Genomic DNA, 25,936 nt, shown 5'->3' with positions numbered 1-25,936 from the left:
GTTTTGCAAGGCGTCTATTAGGCACAGAAGCCCCTGAGCTAGTGCCCACCCTTCCCATCCTTTCGTTTACTTCACGTTCCAGTTATATAATGCTACCGGCACGTCCACGGAGCACGTCTCCGTAACTATCCTAGCCATTTTGGCCGTGTTCTTCAGAAAAAATCGCCAACATTTTGATCGATATAATGTCACTGAGCCATAGTTTCCGTGTTCGTTCCATTCGTTTCGGTGACCTAGTGCTTCGAGTACTCCGTGAGAGAACCATGTCTACTAACCAGCGTTCTGCCCTTGTCCCTAAGGTACAGGAGCCACTTAATCTTGGTTTGCGCATTCGTTCCATCTGTCTATATCTCTTGTAATTAAGAATTCACGGGATTGACAAATTTATTTTAGTAAAAATTAATTTGAAGATTTATTAAACGAACAGAATTCAAAAGTGGGTTATTTTAGACTGACAAAAAAAAAAATATTTCTATACACCAATGCAAGGAAAACAAAACGTACTTGATTAAAATAATATATGTATAGGAAAAGCATACTTGATTAGAATAATAACTAAACAAGTAAATATCGATTGGAGTATTTCTACAACACCCCCTCTCAATCGATTATTCCAGCTTCAACTCGTAGCTTCTGAAATTTATTGGTATCCAAGGATTTGGTAAATAAATCCGCCAACTGTTTTTCTGATCTTATGTGTTCGACCACTATGTTTCCATTCATAATGTTGTCTCTAACAAAATGGTGCTTGATGTCAATATGCTTTGCCCTTTTGCTTTCAAGATTGTTAGACATTCCAATGCAGCCTTTATTATCCTCAAAAATTTTTACTGCATATCCGCTAATTTCCCTTAAATCTTCTAATACACCTCGTATCCACAAAGCTTCTGTACTAGCCATGCTTAGAGCTATGTACTCTGCCTCGGAAGAAGAAGTTGCCACTGTTTGTTGCTTCTTGCTGCATCATGATACTGTACATCCATAGACCTTGAACATGTATCCACTAACAGATTTTCTGTCTGACAAATCTGTGGCCCAATCAGCGTCGGCATATCCAATTACTGGTTCATCAGAGTAGTTTCTAAAATTCAGTTTCATCTTCATTGTACCTTTTAAATATCTCAGTACACGCTTAAGATGTTGCCAGTGAATTTCATTTGGGTTTTCTTGAAATCGACCTAAATATCCAACATGGTAACAAATGTCAGGTCTAGAGCATACCATAATATACATTAAACTCCCTAAAAGTTGCCGATAGGGTAGATTCGGGTTTGTTGGAGATTCACCTTTTTGCAATTGCAAGCCTTTCTCCATGGGAGACTTTACAGGATTACATTCTGTCATCCCAAACTTATTCAGGATTTTGGAAATGCTTGCTTCTTGCGATATGCTTAATTCTCCATTACATAAATCCATATTCATACCTAGAAAATGTTTTAAAGGACCGCAATCTGACATTTCAAAATGTTTTGATAGTTGAGTTTTTAAGTCCATTATTCGATTGATATTATTTCCAACCACCAATACATCGTCAACATATAGTATAAGAATAAGAACACTGGCTTTATCGGTATCCGTTTTAAAATACAGGCAATAATCGTGCCTGGATCTTGAAAATCCTAGTGATTGAAGAAACACGTTAAATTTCTCATTCCAGCATTTAGGAGCTTGCTTCAGGCCATACAAAGATTTTGCCAATTTGCACACCAGACCAGGGTCTGCTTTGACGCCGTGGGGAATTTCTATGTATATATCCTCCTTTAAATCTCCATGTAAAAAAGCTGTTTTTACATCTAGTTGGTGAAAGTGATAACCGTGACGAACACCAATGGCTAATGCAATTCTCACAGTTGTTAGCTTAGCAACGGGGGCATAGGTTTCCCAGTAGTCAATGCCATGTTTCTGGAGAAAGCCTTTCGCAACTAATCTTGCCTTATATTTTGTAAGATTCCCATTACAGTCTTCCTTAAGTTTAAAGACCCATTTTGTCTTCAAGATTTTTGCACCTACTGGAGGCTTAACCAAATCCCAGACATGATTTTTCTTCATAGAATTCAATTCGTCATTAACAGCCTGCATCCAGCTATCGGTATCATCTCTATTGAAGATTTCGTTGAAACTTTCGGGTATATTATTTTGAACCACATTCGCCTCATGTCCAGTTATATAGTCCATAAATTTCATTGGAAATTGTTTAATTCTTAGGCTGCGTCTTTTTCCTATATCCGGGTCGTTTTCTTCAGCTGAATTTTGGCTATCATCTTCATCAGACGTTACTTCATTCTGTTCATTCATTTGTGCAATTGGTTCTTCAGATTCCGCTTTGTTGTTTGCACTATTCTCTTCAGCAGACACAGCATCATTTCCGTCTTCCCCCTCTTGCTCGTGGATGCTCCAAATTATTTTGGGTTCACTTGATTCATTAACGAGACCTTTGTACGGGAAACAATTTTCGTCGAATTTAACATCTCGAGCCAGTATTACCTTTCTTGCTTGCATATCCCACAGCCTGTATCCATTTGGAGCGTAGCCAATAAAAATTGTTTTCTTGCTTTTCGAATCCAATTTCTTTCGGCATTTATCTGGTATCCAAGCATATGCTTTTGTACCAAAGATTCTTAATTTATCATAATTTGGCTTATTCCCAAACCACTTTTCTGCCGGTGTTACCATTTCATTTAAAGCCCTTGTTGGTATTCTGTTTATAACATACACGGCGGCAAGAGCTGCTTCGTTCCAAAGAAATTTAGGAACTCCACTGTCCAATATCATGGCTCTTATCTTTTCTGTGACGGTTCTATTGAACCTCTCAGATACTCCATTCTGCTGCGGTGTGTATGCAATGGTGGGTTCAACTTGTATTCCTTTTGATTTGTACCATTCTAGCTGTGCTTTAGACAAATATTCGGTACCTTGGTCTATTGTAAGATTTGATATCTTCACATTAGGGAACATTGTCGTCACCATGGCCTCATATTCTTTGAATTTCTGAAAGACTTCTGATTTTTTCTTTATGCAGAAAATCATAGCAAAATGGCTGTAGTCATCTATGAATGAAACAAAATATTTGGAACCATCCCAGGCCACAGGAGTTATTGGCCCACATACGTCAGAATGTATCCTTTCAAGTAATCTTGTTAATCTAGACCTAGTTCCATCAAAAGGTTCACGACACTGTTTTGCCTCAGTACATATATCACAGAACCCCAAAACGTTTGGCTTTATGTTTTCCTTTATCAAATTTTGTTGTAATACGTTTTTCATACCTGATGTTCCGATATGTCCAAGCCTTTTATGCCAAATTTCGAAATTGTTTTGATGACAAATGAAAGCACCATTTTCTTTGTGGGTTAAGGTTAATTCATAAAGATTGCCACACAAGTATGCCGATGCTATTTCTTCGCCATCTTTAAGAATCATAGCCTTATTCTTAACAAAATTTACCTTAAGTCCGGCCTTAGTCAACTTCCTCACCGACAGCAAATTATCTCTCAATGTTGGGGCATAAAGTACATCTTTCATTGTTATATCTATGCCCTTGTTACTCACACCTTGCACAACACCAACATTCTTAGCTACAATTGACTCATTGTCCTTGGCAACATTAATTTCAACTGGATTATCCAGGCTAGACATTGTGCTAAAAATATCTTTATCTTTTGCTAGATGGTCACTCGCACCAGAATCCAATTTAAAGACAATTTCAGCTTTCTCTGCTCTGGTTCTATTCCTGTACGCCATAAACGCGACTGCTTTCGTATTTGTCTTTGCAGATCGTGCTTCTCTTTGCCAACAGTCTTTAGATTTATGCCCAAACTTGTCGCATTTAAAACATTTTCCATTAAATCGGGGTTTGGCTTTTCGAAAAGCATTCTTCTTACTTGAAAACGCAGCTTTTTCTTCCACATTAGCTTGATCACGATCCAAGAACTTTGCTTCTTCAGAAATGAGTCTCTCTTTCACGATGTTAAATGTCAATTGTCCATTTTCCATATTTTGCATAGCTGTAACCAGGGGGTCATATTTATCGGGCAACGTCAAGAACAGTTGTGCTAAAACGTCACTTTCTTCCACACAAGCTCCGGACAATTTCAGCTTTCGTATTAAATTTTCAAATGCCATTACATGACTTACAATTGAGTCTCCATCATTCATTTTCATCTTGGCCAATTGTTTTCTGATTAGAACTTGATTCGTTACAGACTTCTTCGCGAAAACAGATTGAAGGCTTTGCCACATAGCCTTTGCTGTTTCTTTGTCACGCACAAAACTAATGCAATCCGCATGTAGGAAACTCACTATTCTGTCCATTGCCTTTTTGTCCTTTTTCTTGAACTCAACTTTTTTAGTTGCACCATCTGGAGGGTCGCCGGTGAGAACTTCCAACAGATCCAGAGAGTCCAAATGAATTTTCACTCTAAATTGCCAATCATCAAACCCCTGGCCGTTAAACTGGGGAATTCCATGAACTTCCTTGATTTCGCCCATAACCTCTTGTAATTAAGAATTCACGGGATTGACAAATTTATTTTAGTAAAAATTAATTTGAAGATTTATTAAACGAACAGAATTCAAAGGTGGGTTATTTTAGACTGACAAAAAAAAAAATATTTCTATACACCAATGCAAGGAAAACAAAACGTACTTGATTAAAATAATATATGTATAGGAAAAGCATACTTGATTAGAATAATAACTAAACAAGTAAATATCGATTGGAGTATTTCTACAACAATATCTGCTACCCTGTGACCTAGTGCTTCGAGTGATGGAGGTTTCGGTGACTATTTTCGCCCTTTTATGTCGACACAGAAACCACTGAGTCTTCGATTGTGTGATTATTCTACACACGCACCCGGCTTACCTAACGCTGCGATGCGATGCGATGAGAGAACTACGTCTCAGTGAAAATCTTAGTCAGCGTTCTGTTCCTGCCCCTCAGAGACAGGAGGGGCGACATAGAAGCCACTGAGCTTTCGATTGCGTGATTATTCGAAACACGCACCCCACTTACCTAACGCTACAATCATGCGATAAGAGAACTACGTCTCAGTGAAAATCCTAGTCAGCGTTCTGTTCCTGCCGTTCGTTCGTTCTGCGTACATCCGACGAAGCAGCCACTTAACCATTGATGACGCGTTCGTCTCAGTGAAAATCCTAGTCAGCGTTCTGTTCCTGCCCCTCAGAGACAGGAGTCATTGATCATACTTTCGTTTCTTCTGCCTATATCCGACGCAGCAACCACTAAACCATTAATGACGCATTCTATCCGCCTACACTCGCGTCCCGGTAACCTAGTGCCCCCATCCCGCCGTCAATGAATCGCATCTCGGTGCCAAAAACAGCCTAGCGTTTTAGCGTTCTGCCCTTGTCTCTTAGGCACAGGAGCCACTTAATCTTGGATTACGCATTAGTTCCATCTCTCTATATCTGTGCTTCGAGTGGCCGAGGACTCGGTGACTATTTTCGCTCTTGTCTTCCGACACAGAAGCCACTGAGCCTTCGATTGCGCGTTTATTCTATATGACTACTGCCACTTAATTTAGCATAACGCATTCATTCCATCTACCTTTATCCACTTCCCTACGACCTGGTGCTTCGAGTGAGGGAGGTTTCGGTGACTATTTTCGCCCTTTTATGTCGACACAGAAACCACTGAGTCTTCGATTGCGCGACTATTCTACACACGCACCCCCCTTACCTAACGCTTCAGTCACGCGATGAGAGAATCACGTCTCAGTGAAAATCCAAGCCAGTGTTCTGTCCTTGCCCCTTAGAGACAGGAGTCATTAATCATACTTTCGTTTCTTCTGCCTACATCCGACGCAGCAACCACCAAACCATTGATGATGGGTTCGTTCTATACGCCGAGGAACAGCAACCTAGTGCCTCGATCCCGCCGTGAATGAATCGCATCTCGGTGTCCAAAACAACCAAGCGTTTTGATTCATCTCCCTCAGCCACGGGAGCCACTCAGCCATAAATCCCATGTTCGTTCTATGCGTTCCGGTAAACCAGAGCTTTGAGCATGCCACGTCTACTAGCCAGCGTTCTACCCTTGCCCCTCAGACACATTAGCCTATGATCATAGGTTAGTTCATTGCGTTTACATCCACTTGCCGGGGACTTGAGCATCGATCTCGCCGTATGTGTATGACGTCTTGGCCGATATTCTAGACCGCAATCTGCCTCTGTCCCTCAGACGCAACAGCCACTGAGCCATTCGTGAAGCGTTAGTTTCGTTCGCTCGTTCAGACAAAATAGCCATTGAACACACGCTCCTTACATCCACCCACTGCCCCGTCACAGGGTGTAGGTGAACGACATCTCGGCGACTATCCTAGCCAGCGTTCTGCCTTGTCTCTCAGACACAGAAATCATTGAGCTATCGCTTTTATTCCATACGCAATCACACCGTGAGTGAGTCAAGTCTCAGTAAATATCCTACCCGACGTTCCGCCCTGTCCGTCCGACACAGGAGCCATAGACCCACTGGCCACGCGTATCCGTGTCCTGGTGGCCTAATGCTTCAATCATTCGGCGAGTGAATTATGCCTCAGTAACCCGAGTATCCAAGGTTTTGCCTATGCCCCATTGATCACACGTTCGTTACATCCGCCTACGCCCCGCCACAGTAACCTTACGCCTTAATCACGCCATGAGTGAACGACGTCTCGTTGACTGTCCTAGCCAGCGTTTTGTATTTGTCTCTCTGACACAGAAACCCTTGAGCCATCGATCACGCGTACATTTCATACGTACACACTCCCTAGTCCCGGTGATTTAGCGTCTCAATCACACTGTGAGTGAGCCAAGTCTCAGTGAATATCCTAGCCGGTGTTCTGCCCCTGTCCCTCAGACACAGGAGCCACTGATCCATTGGTCACGCGTCCCAGTGGCCTAACGACTCAATCACCCGGCGAGTGAATCACGTCTCAGTACCATGAGCAGCCAGCGTTTTGCCTAACATCCATTGATCACACCTTTGTTGCATTTGCCTAGACCCCCGTCACGGTGACCTTACGCCTCAATCACGCCATGAGTAAAGGACGTTTCGGTGACTACCCTAGCCAGCGTTCTGCCCCTGTCCCTCAGACACCGGAGCCACTGAATCTTTGTTTGAGCATATATCCTGTCCGCTTTATCCTACGTCCCTGTCTCAGAAAGGCAGAAAGGTGAGCGTTCTTCCCTTGGATGGAAATTTCAAGCAAGGGCCGAGATTTTGAAACTTTGTGTTAGAAAATTTCTTTTCTCCGGTCTTGAAGTCATTAAATACTTACCCCCAAACATTCTTTGACTAGATCTGGTACAGCATGGAATAACTCGGAGCCCTTTTGTTGAATGAAAAATTTCAAAACCACTGAGGCGCCAATCGCAGAGCTGTGTTCGGGGTCCTTGAGACCAACCAGTAAGGTTTTGCTAAAAAAAAAAAAATGACGCACCCATTAACACAAACTGCTTGAGACATTACATCTTCAACTTACCAAAATTGTAAATACTGAAAACTGGATATTCTGAATGAAATTATCTTGGCAATCTCGCCCGCAAGATTGTAGATCTGCTTGGGATCATCGGTTATGATCTGCTCTTTGACCAATTCAATTTCTTTCACCCAATCCGTTTCACTATCCGCTATGGTTAGAGTCTCATAGATACAGGCAATCTCCAGTGTCTTTTGTAATATATCCACCGACACCTGACGCACCGTGCCATTTGAGTCTATGCAACGTGGCACAATTTTGCCCAACATTTGCCCGGTCTGATTGAATTTCGAAGGTGCCTCGCAGCCAATTTTCATGGACTTAATATAGACATCGAGTGTGTTATTGTAGACATGACTGGCACATATGCGAACTTCGGAGTTTTTCTCACGCGTCCAGGTCTCCAGTATGGAAATAATCAGATCCAAGGTAGAGGGCGAAGGATCCATTTCTATAATGACCTTCACCAATTTATTCAGTTCTGGCAAAGATTCGTTAAGATATTTGGCCAAAAAGCTATTACGCTCATCCTCTTCCTGGGATTCGAATTTCATCTTAAGATTCTGGGCACAACAGAAAAAGTTCTTGCAAGCAATTTCAAAGATAACACCACCATCTACGGACTCGGCAGCATCATCGCCGCCAATGCGTATGAAGTCGGTGCCCAATTTCAAAATGATGGGCAAAAGAGGTAAGTCATCGAAGGGCGCTTCGATGGGTATGCTGAATACAGCCTCCATGATTTGCTTGCGATATTTCAGAGGTGTGGTCATAGTCTCTTTGGTATTGATCATTTGATTGCAGATACTTAGTAGGGTCTTAAGTATGGCGGCCATGATGCACTGATCTTTGGTGAATTTCAATTGTAGAATTAAAAAGTTGAAAATTGTATCATCCATGTGGGCCAATGATTGCTTGGGATCGGCCTCCTCCATGACATGGCCCAACGACTTTATGGCCAAGAGATTGGTTTTGAAATTCTCCAATTCCTTGTGGGTGTCCTTGATGAAGTGCAGATTGGAAAAGAAGCCGGTGGAATGTTTGCGTCCTCCTATATTGGCCAACTCGGCCAACTTTTTAATAACTAGGGCGTAATGTTTCCTAGACAAATATCCCAGGGCCAGGCAGCAGGGCACGATTTTATCCTCATATTCAGTGTGCTTGGTGTGTTTGTCCAATTTCTCTTGTCTGGCTGTGCTGATGATAAGATCCAGCTTCGCATTCACTAAGGCTTCATCCGTGACATTGCACAACGTTATAGCCATGGACTTCATTAACATACCCCGCTCCGTATTCATGTTCGGTATGACAAACTCATTATGCGGCAATACCATAGGATAGATAATAGTCTGCTCAGCCATTTTGTTGGCCAAGCGCTCGGCAAAATGTTCATCATGCTTCACCAGGAACTCATTGGTTTCCATGATGAAGGCATTGAGTTTGTTGAAGTACAAGGATTCCTTGTTGATATTCAGCAGCAGATCCGATATAGATTTGTCCCACACCTTGCACAGTTCAGGATTCAAGTGGGGATGGTAGTACTTCAAAAAGGACAAAATATTAGTAGCCCTCTTTATGCAGTGATAGTTGCCCAGCAGGGCCAAGCAGCGGGTATACACTGTCTCTGCGGTGGGTACTATAATTTTTCCACTTTTTACCAAACTGGGAGCTCTAGGTGAAATATCCTCTCCCCCAGCATTGGATTCCCTCCTCTCAGACTCCTCGTCATCCGTGGTGGCTATCTCAAATTCTATATTAGCCGATTTGGCAAAGAGACTGGCCAAGCATTTGGCCAAATTGGAGCATATATCGCTGTAGTCCAATAGAACAAAATAATTTAAAAGCTCCCGCTTGAGCAACTCATCCATGGTGCCCACAGTCGATGACAGCATAAACAATGAACTTTCACAGGACAAAACAAAATTGGCATGATCCTCCAAGGAGCCATGCTCCTGATTGACTTTGGTATATTTACAGCTGTAGCGTACCAAAAACCAAACAAATTCCTTTTCCTTGATAAAAGATTTTTGGGCCAGGGCCACTATGCACTTGAGCAGAGTCATTTTCATTTTGATACTCTTCTCACTGGTTATCATTTGCTTAAGACACTCCATAAACGCTTGGAGTTTATGCTCAATATTCACGGTGGAGGTATTCAAGAGATGGGTCAATATCAGAAGAGACTTTATGCGCTCCCTTTCGCTGTTGTTGCGCAAATGCATGAGCAACATGTCCATTATCTTGACAGCATACACACTGGAGAGTAGATGAAAACATCTCAACACCTCATAGTGACCCTTCACCGTCTGTGGTTTCTCATAGTCCGGATAGACACAGACCAAATCGAAAAGATTCGAAATCAATTGATCGGCCACACCATCTAGCACAGCTGGCTGCAGAGCTATATTTGTCTTTAGGATTGCCGACAGAAATTGGGTCACAGAATTTCGCTCTATAGAACGGCGATACAAAGCCAAGACTTGTGGCACCAATCGAGGTGTTTGATCTTGTATAGCATCGGGCGGCAGTAAAGGAAACATGGAAGATAACGATTGCAGTATCTCAACACAAACTTTAGGTTCCCTTGTGTGTATCCATTGCTTGAAAAGCACATCGTAGGCTATGGAAATTTCGGTAGAACAGTCGGGGAATTTAGGAACTGTTGGAGGCGATGCTGCTGCTGCTATTGCTGCTGTTTCAGATGTGATGTCGTCGCCATTAGTTATGGTATCGTTTTCCGCAGCTGGTGAAACGGCAACATTTGCAGATGATTGTTCTAAGAGAGCTTCACTAAAGTGACCAATGGCTGGAAAAATGAATAAAACAAAGAAAATTAAAAATAGCACATTCTAGCAGTGTATTGTACACTGAGGCGTCAGCCCTTGCCGATAAAAGACTCCATCAAGCCAATTCGGTATGTACAACCGGCTACCATGGGATTGCTATAAGGAGAATTTTGGTCCGATGAAAAATTCATAATTTATGCCCCCATAGCAGCTTTATCGAAATATAGTCCGATTTGGACCAAGTTCGACATGGATGTTGAGTGGTCTAATAAGTAAAAGACATTGTTAGATTTTGTACAACAAAATATTGGTCTTTTTGGTAGCCATATCGAAATATAGTCCGATCTGAACCATATACGACACGGATGTCGAAAAGCCTAGCATAAGTCACTGCGAAATCGGATTATAAATAAGCCTTTTAAGAGGCCAAGATTTTTAACATAGACCGATTTCTCAGGTCTATATGGTAGCTATATCCAAAGCTGAACCGATCTGGCCCAAATTGAAGACGGCTGTCGAAGGACCTAACACAACTCACTGTCCCAAATTTCGGCGAAAGCGGACAATAAATGCTCCTTTCATGGGCCCAAAACCCTAAAACGAGCGATCGGTCAATATGGCAGCTATATCCAAATCTGCAACGATCTGGCCCAAATTGAAGAGGGCTGTCGAAGGGCCTAACACAACTCACTGTCCCAAATTTCGGCGAAATCGGACAATAAATGCGCCTTTTATGGGCCCAAAACCTTAAATCGAGCAATCGGTCAATATGGCAGCTATACCCAAATCTGGACTGATCTGAGCCAAATTCAAGAAGAATATTGAAGGGCCTAACACAACTCACTGTCCCAAATTTCGGCGACATCAGATAATAAATGCGCCTTTTATGGGGTCAAAACCTTAAATTGAGCGATCGGTCTATATGACAGCTATATCCAAATCTGAACCGATATTTGCCATATTGCAGAAATATGTCGAGGGGCCTAATTTAACTCACTGTCCAAAATTTTGGCGACATCGGATAATAAATGCACCTTTTATGGGCCAAAAACCTTAAATCGAGAGAGCGGTCTATATATCCAAATCTGAACCAATCTGGGCCAAATTGAGGAAGAATGTTGAAGGGCCTAACACAACTCATTGTACCAAATTTCGGCGACATCGGACAATAAATGCACCTTTTATGGGCCCAAAACCTTAAATCGAGAGATTGGTCTATATGGCAGCTATATCCAAATCTGAACCGATCTGGGCCAAATTGAGGAAGAATGTTGAAGGGCCTAACACAACTCACTGTCCCAAATTTCGGCGACATCAGACAATAAATGCGCCTTTTATGGGCATATGACCTTAAATCGAGAGATCGGTCTATATGACAGCTATATCCAAATCTGAATCGATATTTGCCATATTGCAGAAATATGTCGAGGGGCCTAATTTAACTCACTGTCCCAAATTTCGGCGACATCGGACAATAAATGCACCTTTTATGGGCCCAAAACCTTAAATCGAGAGATTGGTCTATATGGCAGCTATATCCAAATCTGAGCCGATCTGGCCCAAATTCAAGAAGAATATTGAAGGGCCTAACACAACTCACTGTCCCAAATTTCTGCAAATTCGGATAATAAATGTAGTTTTATGGACCTAAGACCCTAAATCGGCCGATCGGTCTATATGGGGGCTATATCAAGATATAGTCTGATATAGCCCATCTTCGAACTTAACCTGCTTATGGGCAAAAAAAGAATCTGTGCAAAGTTTCAGCTCAATATCTATATTTTTAAAGACTGTAGCGTGATTTCAACAGCCAGACGAACGGACATGGCTAGATCGTCTAAGATTTTTACGCTGATCAAGAATATATACACTTTATAGGGCCGGGAATGGATATTTCGATGTGTTGCAAACGGAATGACAAAATGAATAAACCCCCATCCTTCGCTGGTGGGTATAAAAAGACAGATAAACCCAGTGTTGTCAGATTCGGGGAAATTTCCCCAAACAGGGAATTTTTTTTTTTGTAATTGGGGAAAAAATGTGATAGGCATAGGATTTAGTCCATTAAGAGGCATAAGCCTTAGTCCATTGTACTAAAGTTAAAAAAGGTTTTCAACTATTTAAAGTCTGCTAAGGTCACAGCATCCAAAATACTAAGATAACTTTTTATACCCACGCCCTTCTGATGGGGGGTATACTTATCTAGTCATTCCGTTCGTAACACCTCGAAATAGTCGTGTGGTGTGTATATTCTTGATGATCTTGACATTGCCGTCCCTCCGTCTGTCTGTCGAAAACATTATAGTGGTCCAACGAATTAAGCTATCCCTTGAAATTTTGGGCCACTTGCAATCGTTTTAGATTTCGATATAGCCCCATAGCCATAAGTCTTTCGATTTGACTTCTAAACCCTTAGAAACTCCAATTTTTATCTGATTGGCCTAATAGCACGTAGTGTCCTGTTACAATTTCTAACAATCATGGCAAGTATGGTCCAAATCGTTTTATAACCTGATATAATAGCTTCTATGTAAACCTAATAAAACACTCTCCCGATTTGACATGGTAAGCCAGAGCTGACAAAATATCGATATTTAGTTTTTGGCTAAATATCGATTGTTATTTTTTTCTATCGATATTTGGACAAAGCTCCGCCATTTGCAAAATTAAAAAAACAAGTAAAAGCGTGCTTAGTTCGGCCGGGAAGAATCTTGTAAACCCACCACCATGGATTCTGCTAAAAATTTAAACAAAATAAATTTAGTTGAAGGGCATATTATTTATACCAAACTTCTGTCAAACCTGTAAAACTTAAAGCTTCTAGGAACCGAACAAAGATGATCGAGAGACTGCTTTACATGGGAGCTATATGAGGTTATAGACTGATTTGGCACAGTTGTTGGAAATCCTAACAGAAAAAATGTGCAAAATTTGAGCCAAATCGGACAAGAATTGTGGCTTGTAAGGGCTCAAGAAATCATTTGGGAGATCGGTTTATATGGGAGCTACATCAGGTTATACACCGATTGGGTCCGTACTTAGCATAGTTGTTGAAAGTCAGAACAGATCACTACATCACATACAAAATTTCAGCCAAATCGGACAAAAATTGTGGTTTCCAGGAATCAAGAAGTCAAATCGGGAGATCGGTTTATATGGGAGCTATATCCAAATATAAACCGATATGGCCTATTTGCATCCTCATCGACCTACATCAATACTAATGATCTGTGCAAAATTTCAAGCGACTAGCTTTAGGCGTTCAATCGGTGCCGTTCTTTCGATAGACAGACGGACTGATGGACATGGCGAGATCGCCTCAGAATGTCGAGACGATCCAGAATTTATATACTTTATGGGTTCGCAAATCAATATTTCAAGGTGTTACAAACGAACTGACTAGATTTGTATACTCCCATCATATGGTGGGGGTATACTTTCGCTTTTCTAACCTAGCACTGGAATTGCCTTTCGCTGGCATGCAAACTCATATGAACAACTCTCTGCATATTTCACAAAAGTAATCCAAGTTTCGAGTTCCTGCATATAAGCTTTCAAGTTTGACGGAGTAGAAAACACGACGAACATTTCTCACATTTGAAATGCTTGGAGGCGTCCTGATGGTGGCATGATGATGTGCTGGTTCAACTGCAATTGCAATAGGCATTAAAATATCATTGCCAAATCGTGGACTTGCATGTTATTGAAATCTCTCATTGAGGGCAAGGGTTTTGGACACTGTTTGCAAGCAAACTCATTGATTATTTAGGTTAACTTCCTGGTGATAGCTGTTACCGCAGAAATCATGTATGAATGTGTGTCTGGTAAAGTTTGATTTGTCTCTGAGTTTCTTCAGGCAGACGGCCCACTTATAACTTTACCAAGGACGCTTGCTTGGCGGTTCGTCGGTCAACTTGCCTATATTCGTTCGAACTCCTTTTCTTTTCTTGTTTCATTTTGCAAAAACTAGGAAATTGAGACTGTTGAGAATGCATGTTTTTTTTTTTGCTTTAAAGTAACTGAAATTAACGATAGTATCGATAGTTATCGATATTTTTTTTAAATATCGGAAATTGAGATTTCAGTCTCATGTATGTTTTTTTTTTGCTTTAAAGTTACTAAAATTAACGATAGTATCGATAGTTATCGATATTTTTTTGAATATCGAAAATATCGAATATTGCGAATAACGATAGCTTGCCAGCTCTAACGTGAGCCTCTGTAAACTGAGCCCCCCAAGTACCTGGGGGCCGCCCCAGCCCCAAAACCCCTTAAAATAAGTTTATTTCACGATCATGACAATATGGGACTCAAATGAAAGGTATTCGGGAGTAGATTACGAATATGGTCAGGAAGTAGAAATAGGCTTTATAATTTATTGATAACGTACGGGGTCGGACCCTCCACCGTTACCCCAAAAACTCCACCCAAAATCAAAAGTGGACCGATAACGACAATATGGGTATCAAATGAAAATTGTGCAGGAGTACAAATACATGTCGAAGTACAGGAGGTCACCCCGACAAAAACGCCCAAAATGGGCACATTAGCCAATCACGGATATATGGATTTTGGTTTATTTGTTCCGTGTAGACTGAAAAACGGCAGAAACGATTTTCACGAAATTTTAGCATATTGAGTAGGTTGGTCTGGAAGGAAACATAGGCTACATAATTTTTCGATATCGAAAGGGGAACGGACCCTCCCCCTTATGCCAAAAAAACACAATCCAAAATCAAAAGTGAACCGATCGGGACAATATAGGTATCAAATGAAAGGTATTGGAGAGTAGAATACGAATATGGTGTTAAAATTTGAGTCTAAGTATCCATCGGGCCGCCCCAACCCTAAAATTCCCCCAAACGGACATATTAGACGTTCATTTCAATATGCAGCTCAAATGAAAGTTATTCGAGAGTAGATTTCGAATCTGGCATAAAAAATCAGATCAAAGAATAGGCGGTCACGCCACCCCTCAAAAACGCCATTAGATCCAGTATGACTTATGATACTTGGCTGAACCGATTTTCTGAAAGTTTGCATAGATTGTGTACGTTTGTCTGGAAGGAAACATAGTCTATATAATTTTTATACCCTCCACCATAAGATGGGGGATATACTGTACTATACTATTCTGTTTGTAACTACTCGAAATATTCGTCTGAGACCCCATAAAGTATATATATTCTTGATCGTCGCGACATTTTATGTCGATCTAGCCATGTCCGTCCGTCTATCCGTCCGTCCGTCTGTCTGTCAAAAGCACGCTAACTTCCGAAGGAGTAAAGCGAGCCGCTTGAAATTTTGCACAAATACTTCTTATTAGTGTCGGTCGGTTGGTATTGCAAATGGGCCATATCGGTCCATGTTTTGATATAGCTGCCATATAAACCGATCTTGGGTCTTGACTTCTTGAGCCTCTAGAGTGCGCAATTCTTATCCGATTGGAATGAAATTTTGCACGACGTGTTTTGTTATGATATCCAACAACTGTGCCAAGTATGGATCAAATCGGTCAATAACCTGATATAGCTGCCATATAAACCGATTTTGGGTCTTGACTTCTTGAGCCTCTAGAGTGCGCAATTCTTATCCGGTTGGAGTGAAATTTTGCACGAAGTGTTTTGTTATGATATCCAACAACTGTGCCAAGTATGGTTCAAATCGGCCAATAACCTGATATAGCTGCCATATAAACCGATCTTGGGTCTTGACTTCTTGAGTCTCTAGAGTGCGCAATTCTTATCCGATTGGAATGAAATTTTGCACGACGTCTTTTGCTATGATATCCAATAACTGTGCTAAGTAGGGTTCAAATCGGTCCATAACCCGATATAGCTGTCATATAAACCGATCTTGGGTCTTGACTTCTTGAGTCTCTAGAGTGTACAATTCTTATCCGATTTGAATGCATTTTTGCATGAAGTGTTTTGTTATGATATCCAACAACTGTGCCAAGTGTGGTTTAAATCGGTTCATAACCTGATATAGCTGTGATATAAACAGATCTGGGGACTTGACTTCTTGAGCTTCTAGAGGGCGCAATTCCTATCCGATTTGGTTGAAAATTTTCATGAAGTATTTTATTGTTAATTTCAACAACTATGTCAAATAAGGTTCAAATCGGTTCATATCCTGATATAGCTGCCATATAAACCGATCTGTGATCTTGACTTCTTGAGACTCTAGAGGTCGCAATTATTATCCGATACCGATTTGCCTGAAATTTTGTACTACGGATCCTCTCATGACCATCAACATACGTGTTTATTATGATCTGAATCGGTCTATAGCCCGATACAGCTCCCATATAAATCGATCTCTCTATTTTACTTCTTGAGCCCCCAAAGGACGTAATTCTTATTCGAATTGGCTGACATTTTACACAGGTCTCCAACATATAATTTAATTGTGGTTCCAACCGGTTGATATCGCTCTAATAGCAGAGCAAATCTTTTCTTATATCCCTTTTTGCCTAAGAAGAGATGCCGGGAGAAGAACTAGACAATGCGATCCATGGTGGGGGGTATGTAAGATTCAGCCCGGCCGAACTTAGCACGCTTTTACTTGTTAGATATCGGATGGAGGCGGACCCCAAAAACGCCACCCATATCCGAAAGTGGTCCGATGGGCACAATAAGGGTATCAAATGAAATGGATTGGAGACCAGAAAACGAAAATGGTATTAAAATTTGGGTTCAAGTACCCAGCGGGACCCCCTCCTAACCCCAAAACTACTCTAAACAGATATATTCGAAGTTCATGTCAATATGGTTCTCAAATGAAAAGTATTTGGCAGTAGATTACAAATATGGTCCAAGGTATGGAAGGTCGCCCACCCCCAAATACCCCCAAATGGCCATATTAGCCGACCATGACTATATGGGACTCAAATGAAAGGTATTAGGGAGTAGATTACGAATATGACATTAAAATTTGCGTTCAAGTCTAAGCGGCGCTTTTCCTCCTAAAGATACTTCAAATGGGTTATTTGACCCATTATGACAATATGGAACTCAAATGAAAGGTATTTAAGAGTAGAAAACGAATTTGATATCCAATTTTGGAGCCAAGTGTTTTGGGGTACGCCCTAAAGCATCGCCTAAACTGAACTTCATTTCCGTTGGGAATAAAGAACGAATTTGATATATATTTTCATTGCAAAGTGCTGTTGACCGCCCAAACCCCAAAACATCCTCCAAACGGTTCATGTTTACCGACCATGCTAATATGAGGCTCAAATTTAAGTGATTTGGAAGTGCAGCACGAATTTGATATTCATATTTGAGTCGAAATGTCTGAGTTGCCAGCCCTCCCCTAATGAGAACATTACCGGAACAGAGAAGGGTCAAATTCTCACACACCAATGAGTGCTTTCCGATACAAGTTTAAACTCAATGATAAGGGACCTTTTTTATAGCCTAGTCCGAACGGCGTCCTGCAGTGCGAAACCTCTTTGGGGAAAAATTTTTAAATGACCATGCATGGCATTGTACCTCGCAAATATCACCAACATTAAGAGGGTATAAACACCGCTTGGTCCGATGTTCTCGCCAGGATTCGAATGCGTTCACCGTCATAGGCTACAATGGCACGAATTCGATATCCGCATTTAGGGCAAAGTGTCCCCACCCTAAAAAGATATTAGAGCGTTAAAGAGGGCGCAGCGGAGCGGGACCGGTTCGGCTAGTTCGTTATAAAAAAAAAATTTAATCAGTAAAATTTTTTCTTTAGGGGATTTTCTTAGGGGAACAGCATTTTATTTGGGCAAATTTGTTCGGATTTTGGGGATCAGTCTCAAAAAAAATCTGGCAACCCTGGATTAGCCCTTTATATCAACGCTTAAGGACATACAGACATAGCTAGGTCGCTTTAGAATGTAAAGACGAATTTAAAGAGCTGGGTTTTAAAACGGAATATACAACTCACCATATGCATGCGCCTGTTTAATGTGATCCTGTTTGATGGCATTTAAATTTGTCAATATTGTCGATAAAATTTGTTTGATAAAAGGCACTACACCCTGAATATTAGTTGTGGCCAATGCTCCAAAACACTGCATAACCATAAAATGAGACACCGAACCTTCTTTGGTGTGTGCCATTAAGGCTTCCATAACCATGGTACAATCGTCACCACGACCAATGGCCACCAGAATGTTGAGAGCATGATTTTGTGTATGTGGTACATGCTCATTTGAACGTGTCATCTCCTCTATGGCTAGTGTGATAAGCCTTTTATGGGCTTCCGAGGGTATGGTAGCATCCGAGGAGACTACACGCTCAATGGATCTGCAATTGAGAGAAAAAATGTTTTTTTTTTATTAGATTTTTGATTATTTTCGAAAATTGCTATGCATAACTCACTTGAGGATTATGGTTGTAGTCGGCTCACTTAACTTGGGATGTTTTTCACGATATTCCAATAGAATTTCTGTGGCTCTCACGGGATGTGTTTCAATGATTTTAACTAAAGCCGTTTGTATGGCCATCCGCACGGTTTCATCCTTGTCCGATAAGCCATCGAAGAGATTGTTAAGGACTCCTGAAATTGAAAAAATGTTGTCGGAATTTTAATTAGTTTATGGCAAAATTGCATTTACACATATACAGGCAATTTTTATAACATGTTGCAACAATAAACAAATTACGAAATCTCATTTCCATGCTCTAGTTAATGTTTATCTGTTAACCTGTGGTTGAATTTGGTTTTTGTTTTCTTGTGATAACGAGGTGCAAGCATTAATTCATTGAAAATGTGATTGGCCGAAAAAAAAGAACATAAAGTTTTGGGGGGAAGTAAATTATTCAAAGCTTTTGCTTCAAATAACAAATGAGTCATTACTATACGCCCCTCAGGGGCAGCAGAATAGAGGAAAAATAAAATTACGGCAATTTAAACATAACATTTAAATATTTAGGCCCACAACTATAGGTTGGGCCGTTGTTTAAGCCATCGTTAGGCTACAATAGGTGAGCGAGCCTGTTCCGGACAGATGGGTGTGGGAACGTGATGGCCATTGGTGGCTTAAAGGCGCCAATAACTCGCCTTGTCATATCGAGCATCAGTATTGAGGCCAGAGCCCATGCCGTCCGGCATCTCATTGAAGCTCTCTACTCGATTGCTACTCGGTATGGAGCATATATTGGGTTGCCCAAAAAGTAATTGCGGATTTTTCATATAGCCGGCGTTGACAAATTTTTTCACAGCTTGTGACTCTGTAATTGCATTCTTTCTTCTGTCAGTTATCAGCTGTTACTTTTAGCTTGCTTTAGAAAAAAAGTGTAAAAAAAGTATATTTGATTAAAGTTCATTCTAAGTTTTATTAAAAATGCATTTACTTTCTTTTAAAAAATCCGCAATTACTTTTTGGGCAACCCAATAATTCATGATAACGATGAACACCACAATCTCATGGCAGCCGGTTGTACGAACCGGATTGACCCGATGGAACCCTTCATCGCCAAGGGCTGTCGCCTCAGTGTATATGTGTTCGCCTTTTTTTCGTCATAAGAGAGAGGAACATCCCGGAGTGCCTCCTCCGCACGCTTCTGGTCCGTGCCGGGATTGAAAAGAACCCCGGACCCTATTGGGGCAAGAGTCCGTGGCGTCCGGCATCTCATTGAAGCTCTCCACTCGATACTACTCGATAGCTACTCGGTATGGAGCATAAAACTCATGATAACAATGAACACCACAATCCCACTAATCCCATGGCAGCCGGTTGTACGCACCGGATTGACACGATGGAACCCTTCATCGCCAATGGCTGTCGCCTCAGTGTATGTGTTCGTCTTTTTTTTTCGTCATGGGAGAGGCACATCAAGGAGTGCCTCCTCCGCACGATTGTGGTCCATGTCGGGATTGAAAAGAAACCCGAACCTTGGTTCTGTTTGGTTTGCCAGAACCGCCTTCATCATCGGTCGGTGAGTTGTAACCGGTGCATGGAGTGGGTACATTTCCGATCTTGCTCTGGCCTCACTTCCCTACGGGAGTATAGTCATACTGGATATGTTGCAAGGTGCTGTGCGAACATAGCCAGCAGTTGGTCACAAGCGTCGTCGTCGTCGCCTTCTGCGTCGTCGTCGTCGCCTTCTGCGTCGTCGTCGTCGCCTTCTGCGTCGTCGTCGTCGCCTTCTGCGTCGTCGTCGTCGCCTTCTGCGTCGTCGTCGTCGCCTTCTGCGTCATCGTCGTCGCCTTCTGCGTCGTCGTCGTCGCCTTCTGCGTCGTCGTCGTCGCCTTCTGCGTCGTCGTCGTCGCCCTCTGCGTCGTCGTCGTCGCCTTCTGCGTCGTCGTCGTCGCCTTCTGCGTCGTCGTCGTCGCCTTCTGCGTCGTCGTCGTCGCCTTCTGCGTCGTCGTCATCGCCTTCTGCGTCGTCGTCGTCGCCTTCTGCGTCGTCGTCGTCGCCTTCTGCGTCGTCATCGTCGCCTTCTGCGTCGTCGTCGTCGCCTTTTGCGTCGTCGTCGTCTGCGTCGTCACCGTCTGCGTCGTCGCCTTCTGCGTCCTCGTCGTCGCCTTCTGCGTCGTCGTCGTCGCCTTCTGTGTCGTCGTCGTCGCCTTCTGCGTCCTCGTCGTCGCATTCTGCATCCTCGTCGTCGCCTTTTGCGTTGTCGTCGTCGCCTTCTGCGTCCTCGTCGTCGGACTATGAGACCCCCTCGACCTCTTCCGTGCGGCAATATACGCAACGGCAGTGTATCATTTTTGCAACTAAAGTTCAACGGTCACCGTGGCAAGATCGATAAGATTGTAGATTTTATGAGTCGGCAGAATATATTGGTCGCAGCGATCTAGGAGACAAAGCTGACCAACATCTGCAGCTTGCACAGGTGTCACGGATACAATGTGCTATATAAGGATCGCTCAAGGAATGGAGGTGGGGGATTGGTCTTTGTGATACACCATTCCGTGCAATATAGACCCATCTCGCCTGCGCCTGGCGCTAGTGACCCCTACATGGAGTGCATGGGGATAGCAGTCAGGTCCCGTACTGCCGAGACAGAGCTATACAACATGTACATACCGACAGTTGGTAGCTGTGTCCCAATTAATGGCCAAAATTACAACCCCGACATAAGTGGGTTACTATCTGGCCATAATCGTCTGGTTCTGGGGGACTTTAACGGGCATCAAGCTTCATGGCATTCTCCCCTAGGTAACGACTAGCGTGGCATAGCTTTGGCAGAGCAGATTGAAGGCTCCAAGTTTTGCAGGGTGAATGAGAATGCCCCCAATAGGATTACAAGGAGGTGCAGCAGCCCGCCAGACATTTCCATTGCATCCCCGGAGTGACGTATCCTAGCAAGCTGTCATCTCTTTGGGGTCAGATCACCTCCCCATAATTCTCTCCATCGACCGACCACCCGACTTTATAACCTCCTAGCGCCGGACGTTTATCAATCACAAGAAGGCCGATTGGGCTGGCTTCAGAGAGCATACCAATCGCCGCTTCAGTGAACTGCCACCCCCCTCGGATGCGCTAGTTGCCGAGAGGAAATTCCGAGACATCATTAACTCAGCAGCCGTTCGCTTTATACCAGCCGGTTGAATACCCCAAGTACGGCCCATTTTCCCGGAATTTGTGGATGAAACACTTGGAGCAATGTAACTTAGGCACCGGTTTAGGCAAGCTGTGGTCTACTCTTAAGTCACTCTCGAACCCCGGTAGACGAGATTACAGGACCTCAGTCACTTTTGGCGACGGTTTTTAAATCCAACTCAATTCACAAATCCCGGAGTCCAGATTACAGTTACGTATTTTCCTTAAATCGGGCGCCACTTAAAAGGAAAAATGGCGAAAGACACTTACCGATGAAAACTAAATGAATAAAACAACGAATTGAACGTATACTGGACGAAGTAGCTCGGTAAGCTGAAATAAGCGGTGTGTTCGTTTGTCCTGCCCTCAATTGTCTCTAGTCTGCTGTATTTCTTCGTCAATTGGATGGCTGTACTCTAATATTGCACTATGATGCCAGAGAGGCCACTAAGATCTGTAGATGTACCTTTGGGAGGCAATGTATTCGGTTGCAGCTACTTCGCATGAAGCATTCCACTATTCGAGATCTGGTAGCTCGCAGCTAAGTAGCTTCTCGTGACAGCTATGGGTAACACACAGATAGGACCTCAAAGTTCCAGCCTGTGTGATGTTCACAGCTATCTCTTGTCGGGATTGACTTCGTCGTTTTTATTAGCATGGCATCTCTGGTCCGAAAAGAGAAATCGATGAACTGGTTGTTGTTGTTGTTGTAGCAGTGTGTTATGCACCGAGGCGTCAGCCCTTGCCGATGAAAAACTCCATCGAGTCAATCCGGTACATACAACCGGCTGCCATAGGATTGGATAAACTGGTGATCACTTGCAGTGTATGTCTCCAGTACCCGCCAGTTGTTGTTGTTGTAGCCACATTTGCATGTGGAGGTGGCGATTCTCGTCAAGTTCTTATAGGAACTTCACGAGGGGCGGTCTATACAACCGATCGCAGCGGGAACATGATGGCCATTGGTTATTTCAGCCGCCAATGACTCGCCTTGTCGTATCGAGCATCATAGGTCCACAGTATTTTCGCAAGAGCCGGCGCCACCCGGACTCTCACTGAGATCCTTTGCTTGATACAGCTGATTGACCGCGACTGCCAATGCAGCAACTTCGTATGAAGCACTACCATATCCGTAACTTGTTGACGCGCCCGGTTGCTCACAGCTAAGCTTCTCGTGACAGTTATGAGCAGCACACAGATAGGACCTCAAAGTTCCAGCCTGTGTGGTTTTCACAGCTATCCCGTGGCGGGCTTGCCTTCGCCCTTTTTACTGGCATAGCGTCTCTGGGCCGAAAAGAGAAATCGATGAACTGGTGATCACTTGCAGTGTATGTCTCCAGTATCCACCAGTTGTCGATAATATGTGCGATTCTCTCAGACACAAGCGCTATGTCGGGAGTAATGTCTTATGGATGTTTAGTATGGCATCAGGATTTTAGCAGATCTGTCCTATTCTTAAATGATCGAGGAAGCACATGCACGATCTAACGCCTTTGTACGTCTTGGGTATGCTGCAACGAAGATCGTCCTTAGACTAAGGAAGTCGAGAATCCAGAATTCTTCCAACATTAAACACTCATCCGATCTGCTAGGGCTGGGTGCTGGGATTAAGGAGGAATGAAAGAGCAGACGATAAAGGCCGAGGACCGCCGTCATTAAATTTGGTTAATCCATAGTCTTTGAGGGCGGCGCAGTCGCAGTTAAGAGCGTGGTCCACATGTAACACTGTGGAACGGTGAAACTGTCGTTAGGATGACGAACATATTATGGGGGGATTCGAATCGTAAAAGGACAAGGCTAATTCTGAAAGGAAGTAAGAAGAAGATCAGCTCACACATACTGATTGCAAATGCAAATTTGCCCATGAACATTCCATTAAGGAACTGGGGCAAACTTGTCCAAAAATCAATGAGTGCTGTCCGATTAAATTTTAAGCTCAATGATAAGGGACCTCCTTTATATAACCGAGTACGAACGGCGTGCCGCAGAGTGACACCTCTTTGGGGAGAAGTTTTTACAAAGTACCTCACAAATGAAGGCCACCATAGCGCAGAGGTTAGCATGTCCGCCTATGACGCTGTACGCTTGGGTTCGAATCCTGGCGAGACCATCAGAAAAAATTTTCAGCGGTGGTTTTCCCCTCTTAATGCTGGCAACATTTGTGAGGTACTATGCTATGTAAAATTTCTCTCCAAAGAGGTGTCGCACTGCGGCACGCCGTTCGGACTCGGCTATAAAATGGAGGCCCCTTATCATTGAGCTTGAACTTGAATCGGACTGCACTCATTGATATGTGAGAAGTTTGCCCCTGTTCCTTAGTGGAATGTTCATGGGCACAATTTGCAATTTTTTACCTCACAAATGTCGCCAGCACTAGGATAACCAATGCTGAAAAATTTTCTGATGTTCCTGCCAGGATTCGAACCCAGGCGTTCAGTGACATAGGCGGACATGCTAACCTTTGTGCTACGGTGCCCTGCCACACTTGCAGATTATGTGCGGCATTTTTGGAAGATAATGAGACGTGAGAGCATTTCCTATGCCATTACCCGGCATTCGCGACAATACCAGACCTGAAGCGTTTGAGGGACGTGGTTTGGAGAACAATTAAGGATTTTGTTATCAGCACGGAATTCCTGACTAGGATTTTGTGTGTGTGTGTGTTTTTTGTCAAGGTTACTTTTTAGTATTTAGAGCCCACAACAAGCCGATTACTGGCTTAGATGTATGTCCATAGTGGCATGGAGCTAACAAATATGTTAACAAATAATTTATCCTAAAATTTAATTTTTTTTCACAATTTAACGCAATTTTCATATTGTCCTCCTCATTGTTAAACGAACCACAAGGTGGTACACAACATACACCAGATACAGACACCTTGCCGGCGAAACCCTAGTAAAGCCATCATGGTTATTGGTTTGAGGTTTATTGTTCACCGCCGCCCCCCCATTCCTATCCCATGATGGGTGGGAATTGTGCAACTGAGTCGTCTGAAAATGTCATTACTCTTGACAAGATTTTTCTATACACACTTTACCATATTTACATACTCACAGCTTGTAGTATGTATGCCAGTAATATTAAATATGATTATGGAAATGTGTCATGTTGTTGATAAAATATATAAATTTGATTTAAATACAATATAATTTTGCATAGATATCGATGAAGGCATAAACACAACATGGTGGCAGCTGAAATGCAAAAGGGAATAACATTTTTTACTTGGCGCAATTCTCAGTTTAATGAGAGAGAGAAGTAAGGGTAATGGTTTCCTTTCCTAGTGCCGGTCAGGACTTTTGAAATAAAATATTGGGTTGCCCAAAAAGTAATTGCGGATTTTTTAAAAGAAAGTAAATGAATTTTTAATAAAACTTAGAATGAACTTTAATCAAATATACTTTCTTTACACTTTTTTTCTAAAGCAAGCTAAAAGTAACAGCTGATAACTGACAGAAGAAAGAATGCAATTACAGAGTCACAAGCTGTGAAAAAAATTTGTCAACGGCGACTATATGAAAAATGAAATTACTTTTTGGGCAACCCAATAACAACAGTAAATCTTCACTACCTTTTGTATGTGATGGTCCATAGATTCTCTTAAACGGAGGCAAAGGCGTTTTTTGTTGATGTTTCGTGTGTAAAACTTTCTTTATCGACTTAAACATGGTCATTTGACTTTTCTCTCTCTCTTTTTATTTATGCAGTAATTACTAATTTTGTGTTTTTTTTATTTCGATTTATTAAATGTTTATAAGGCACGCAAACGTGTGCTATCTATTTATTGTTGGGTTGTTGTTTTTGTTTTTCTTCAATCTACCTATAATTATAACAAATTTGTTTTTAGATAGAAAATTGCATTGTAAAAAAACAATAGCAATAAAATACACACAAAGGAAATTAGCGTTGTATGTGCTGCGATTATGATACACGACACTGGACTGAGCCGCATTCAAGAAGTGAACGTCCCCCTATTGGCATTTATAGATGAGTCATAGGTACTGTACATTGTTGTTGTATATACGGTGTATGTCGCTATTGTTATTATGTTATGTCGACGACGACGACGCTACGTCATAGATCAAGTACTACAGTATCATATCGTGCATACTTGTAATATTTGAGTCAGA

The 25,936-nt window shown here is 42.3% G+C and overlaps 1 protein-coding gene across 1 annotated transcript in view; it reads right to left on the bottom strand.

The window, feature by feature from the left end:
- The window catches only part of LOC106090647 (maestro heat-like repeat-containing protein family member 1), a 31,715-nt gene extending 6,199 nt beyond the window's left edge, over positions 1-25,516 (bottom strand). The window contains exons 1-5 of the mRNA XM_059366789.1: positions 25,378-25,516; positions 18,634-18,811; positions 18,197-18,558; positions 7,485-10,287; positions 7,281-7,419 (exon numbers count right to left, since the gene is read on the bottom strand). Coding sequence (XP_059222772.1) covers positions 7,281-7,419; positions 7,485-10,287; positions 18,197-18,558; positions 18,634-18,811; positions 25,378-25,480 — 3,585 coding nt within the window. The 5' untranslated portion in view covers positions 25,481-25,516. The remainder of the gene's footprint in view (positions 1-7,280; positions 7,420-7,484; positions 10,288-18,196; positions 18,559-18,633; positions 18,812-25,377) is intronic.
- Positions 25,517-25,936: the final 420 nt, after the last annotated feature.

Source organism: Stomoxys calcitrans, chromosome 4 (assembly GCF_963082655.1).
Source record: "Stomoxys calcitrans chromosome 4, idStoCalc2.1, whole genome shotgun sequence".
NCBI classification, from domain to species: Eukaryota; Metazoa; Arthropoda; class Insecta; order Diptera; family Muscidae; genus Stomoxys; species Stomoxys calcitrans.
Note: the sequence above shows the minus strand (reverse complement) of the source record. Positions and strands in the feature narration are given on the sequence as shown.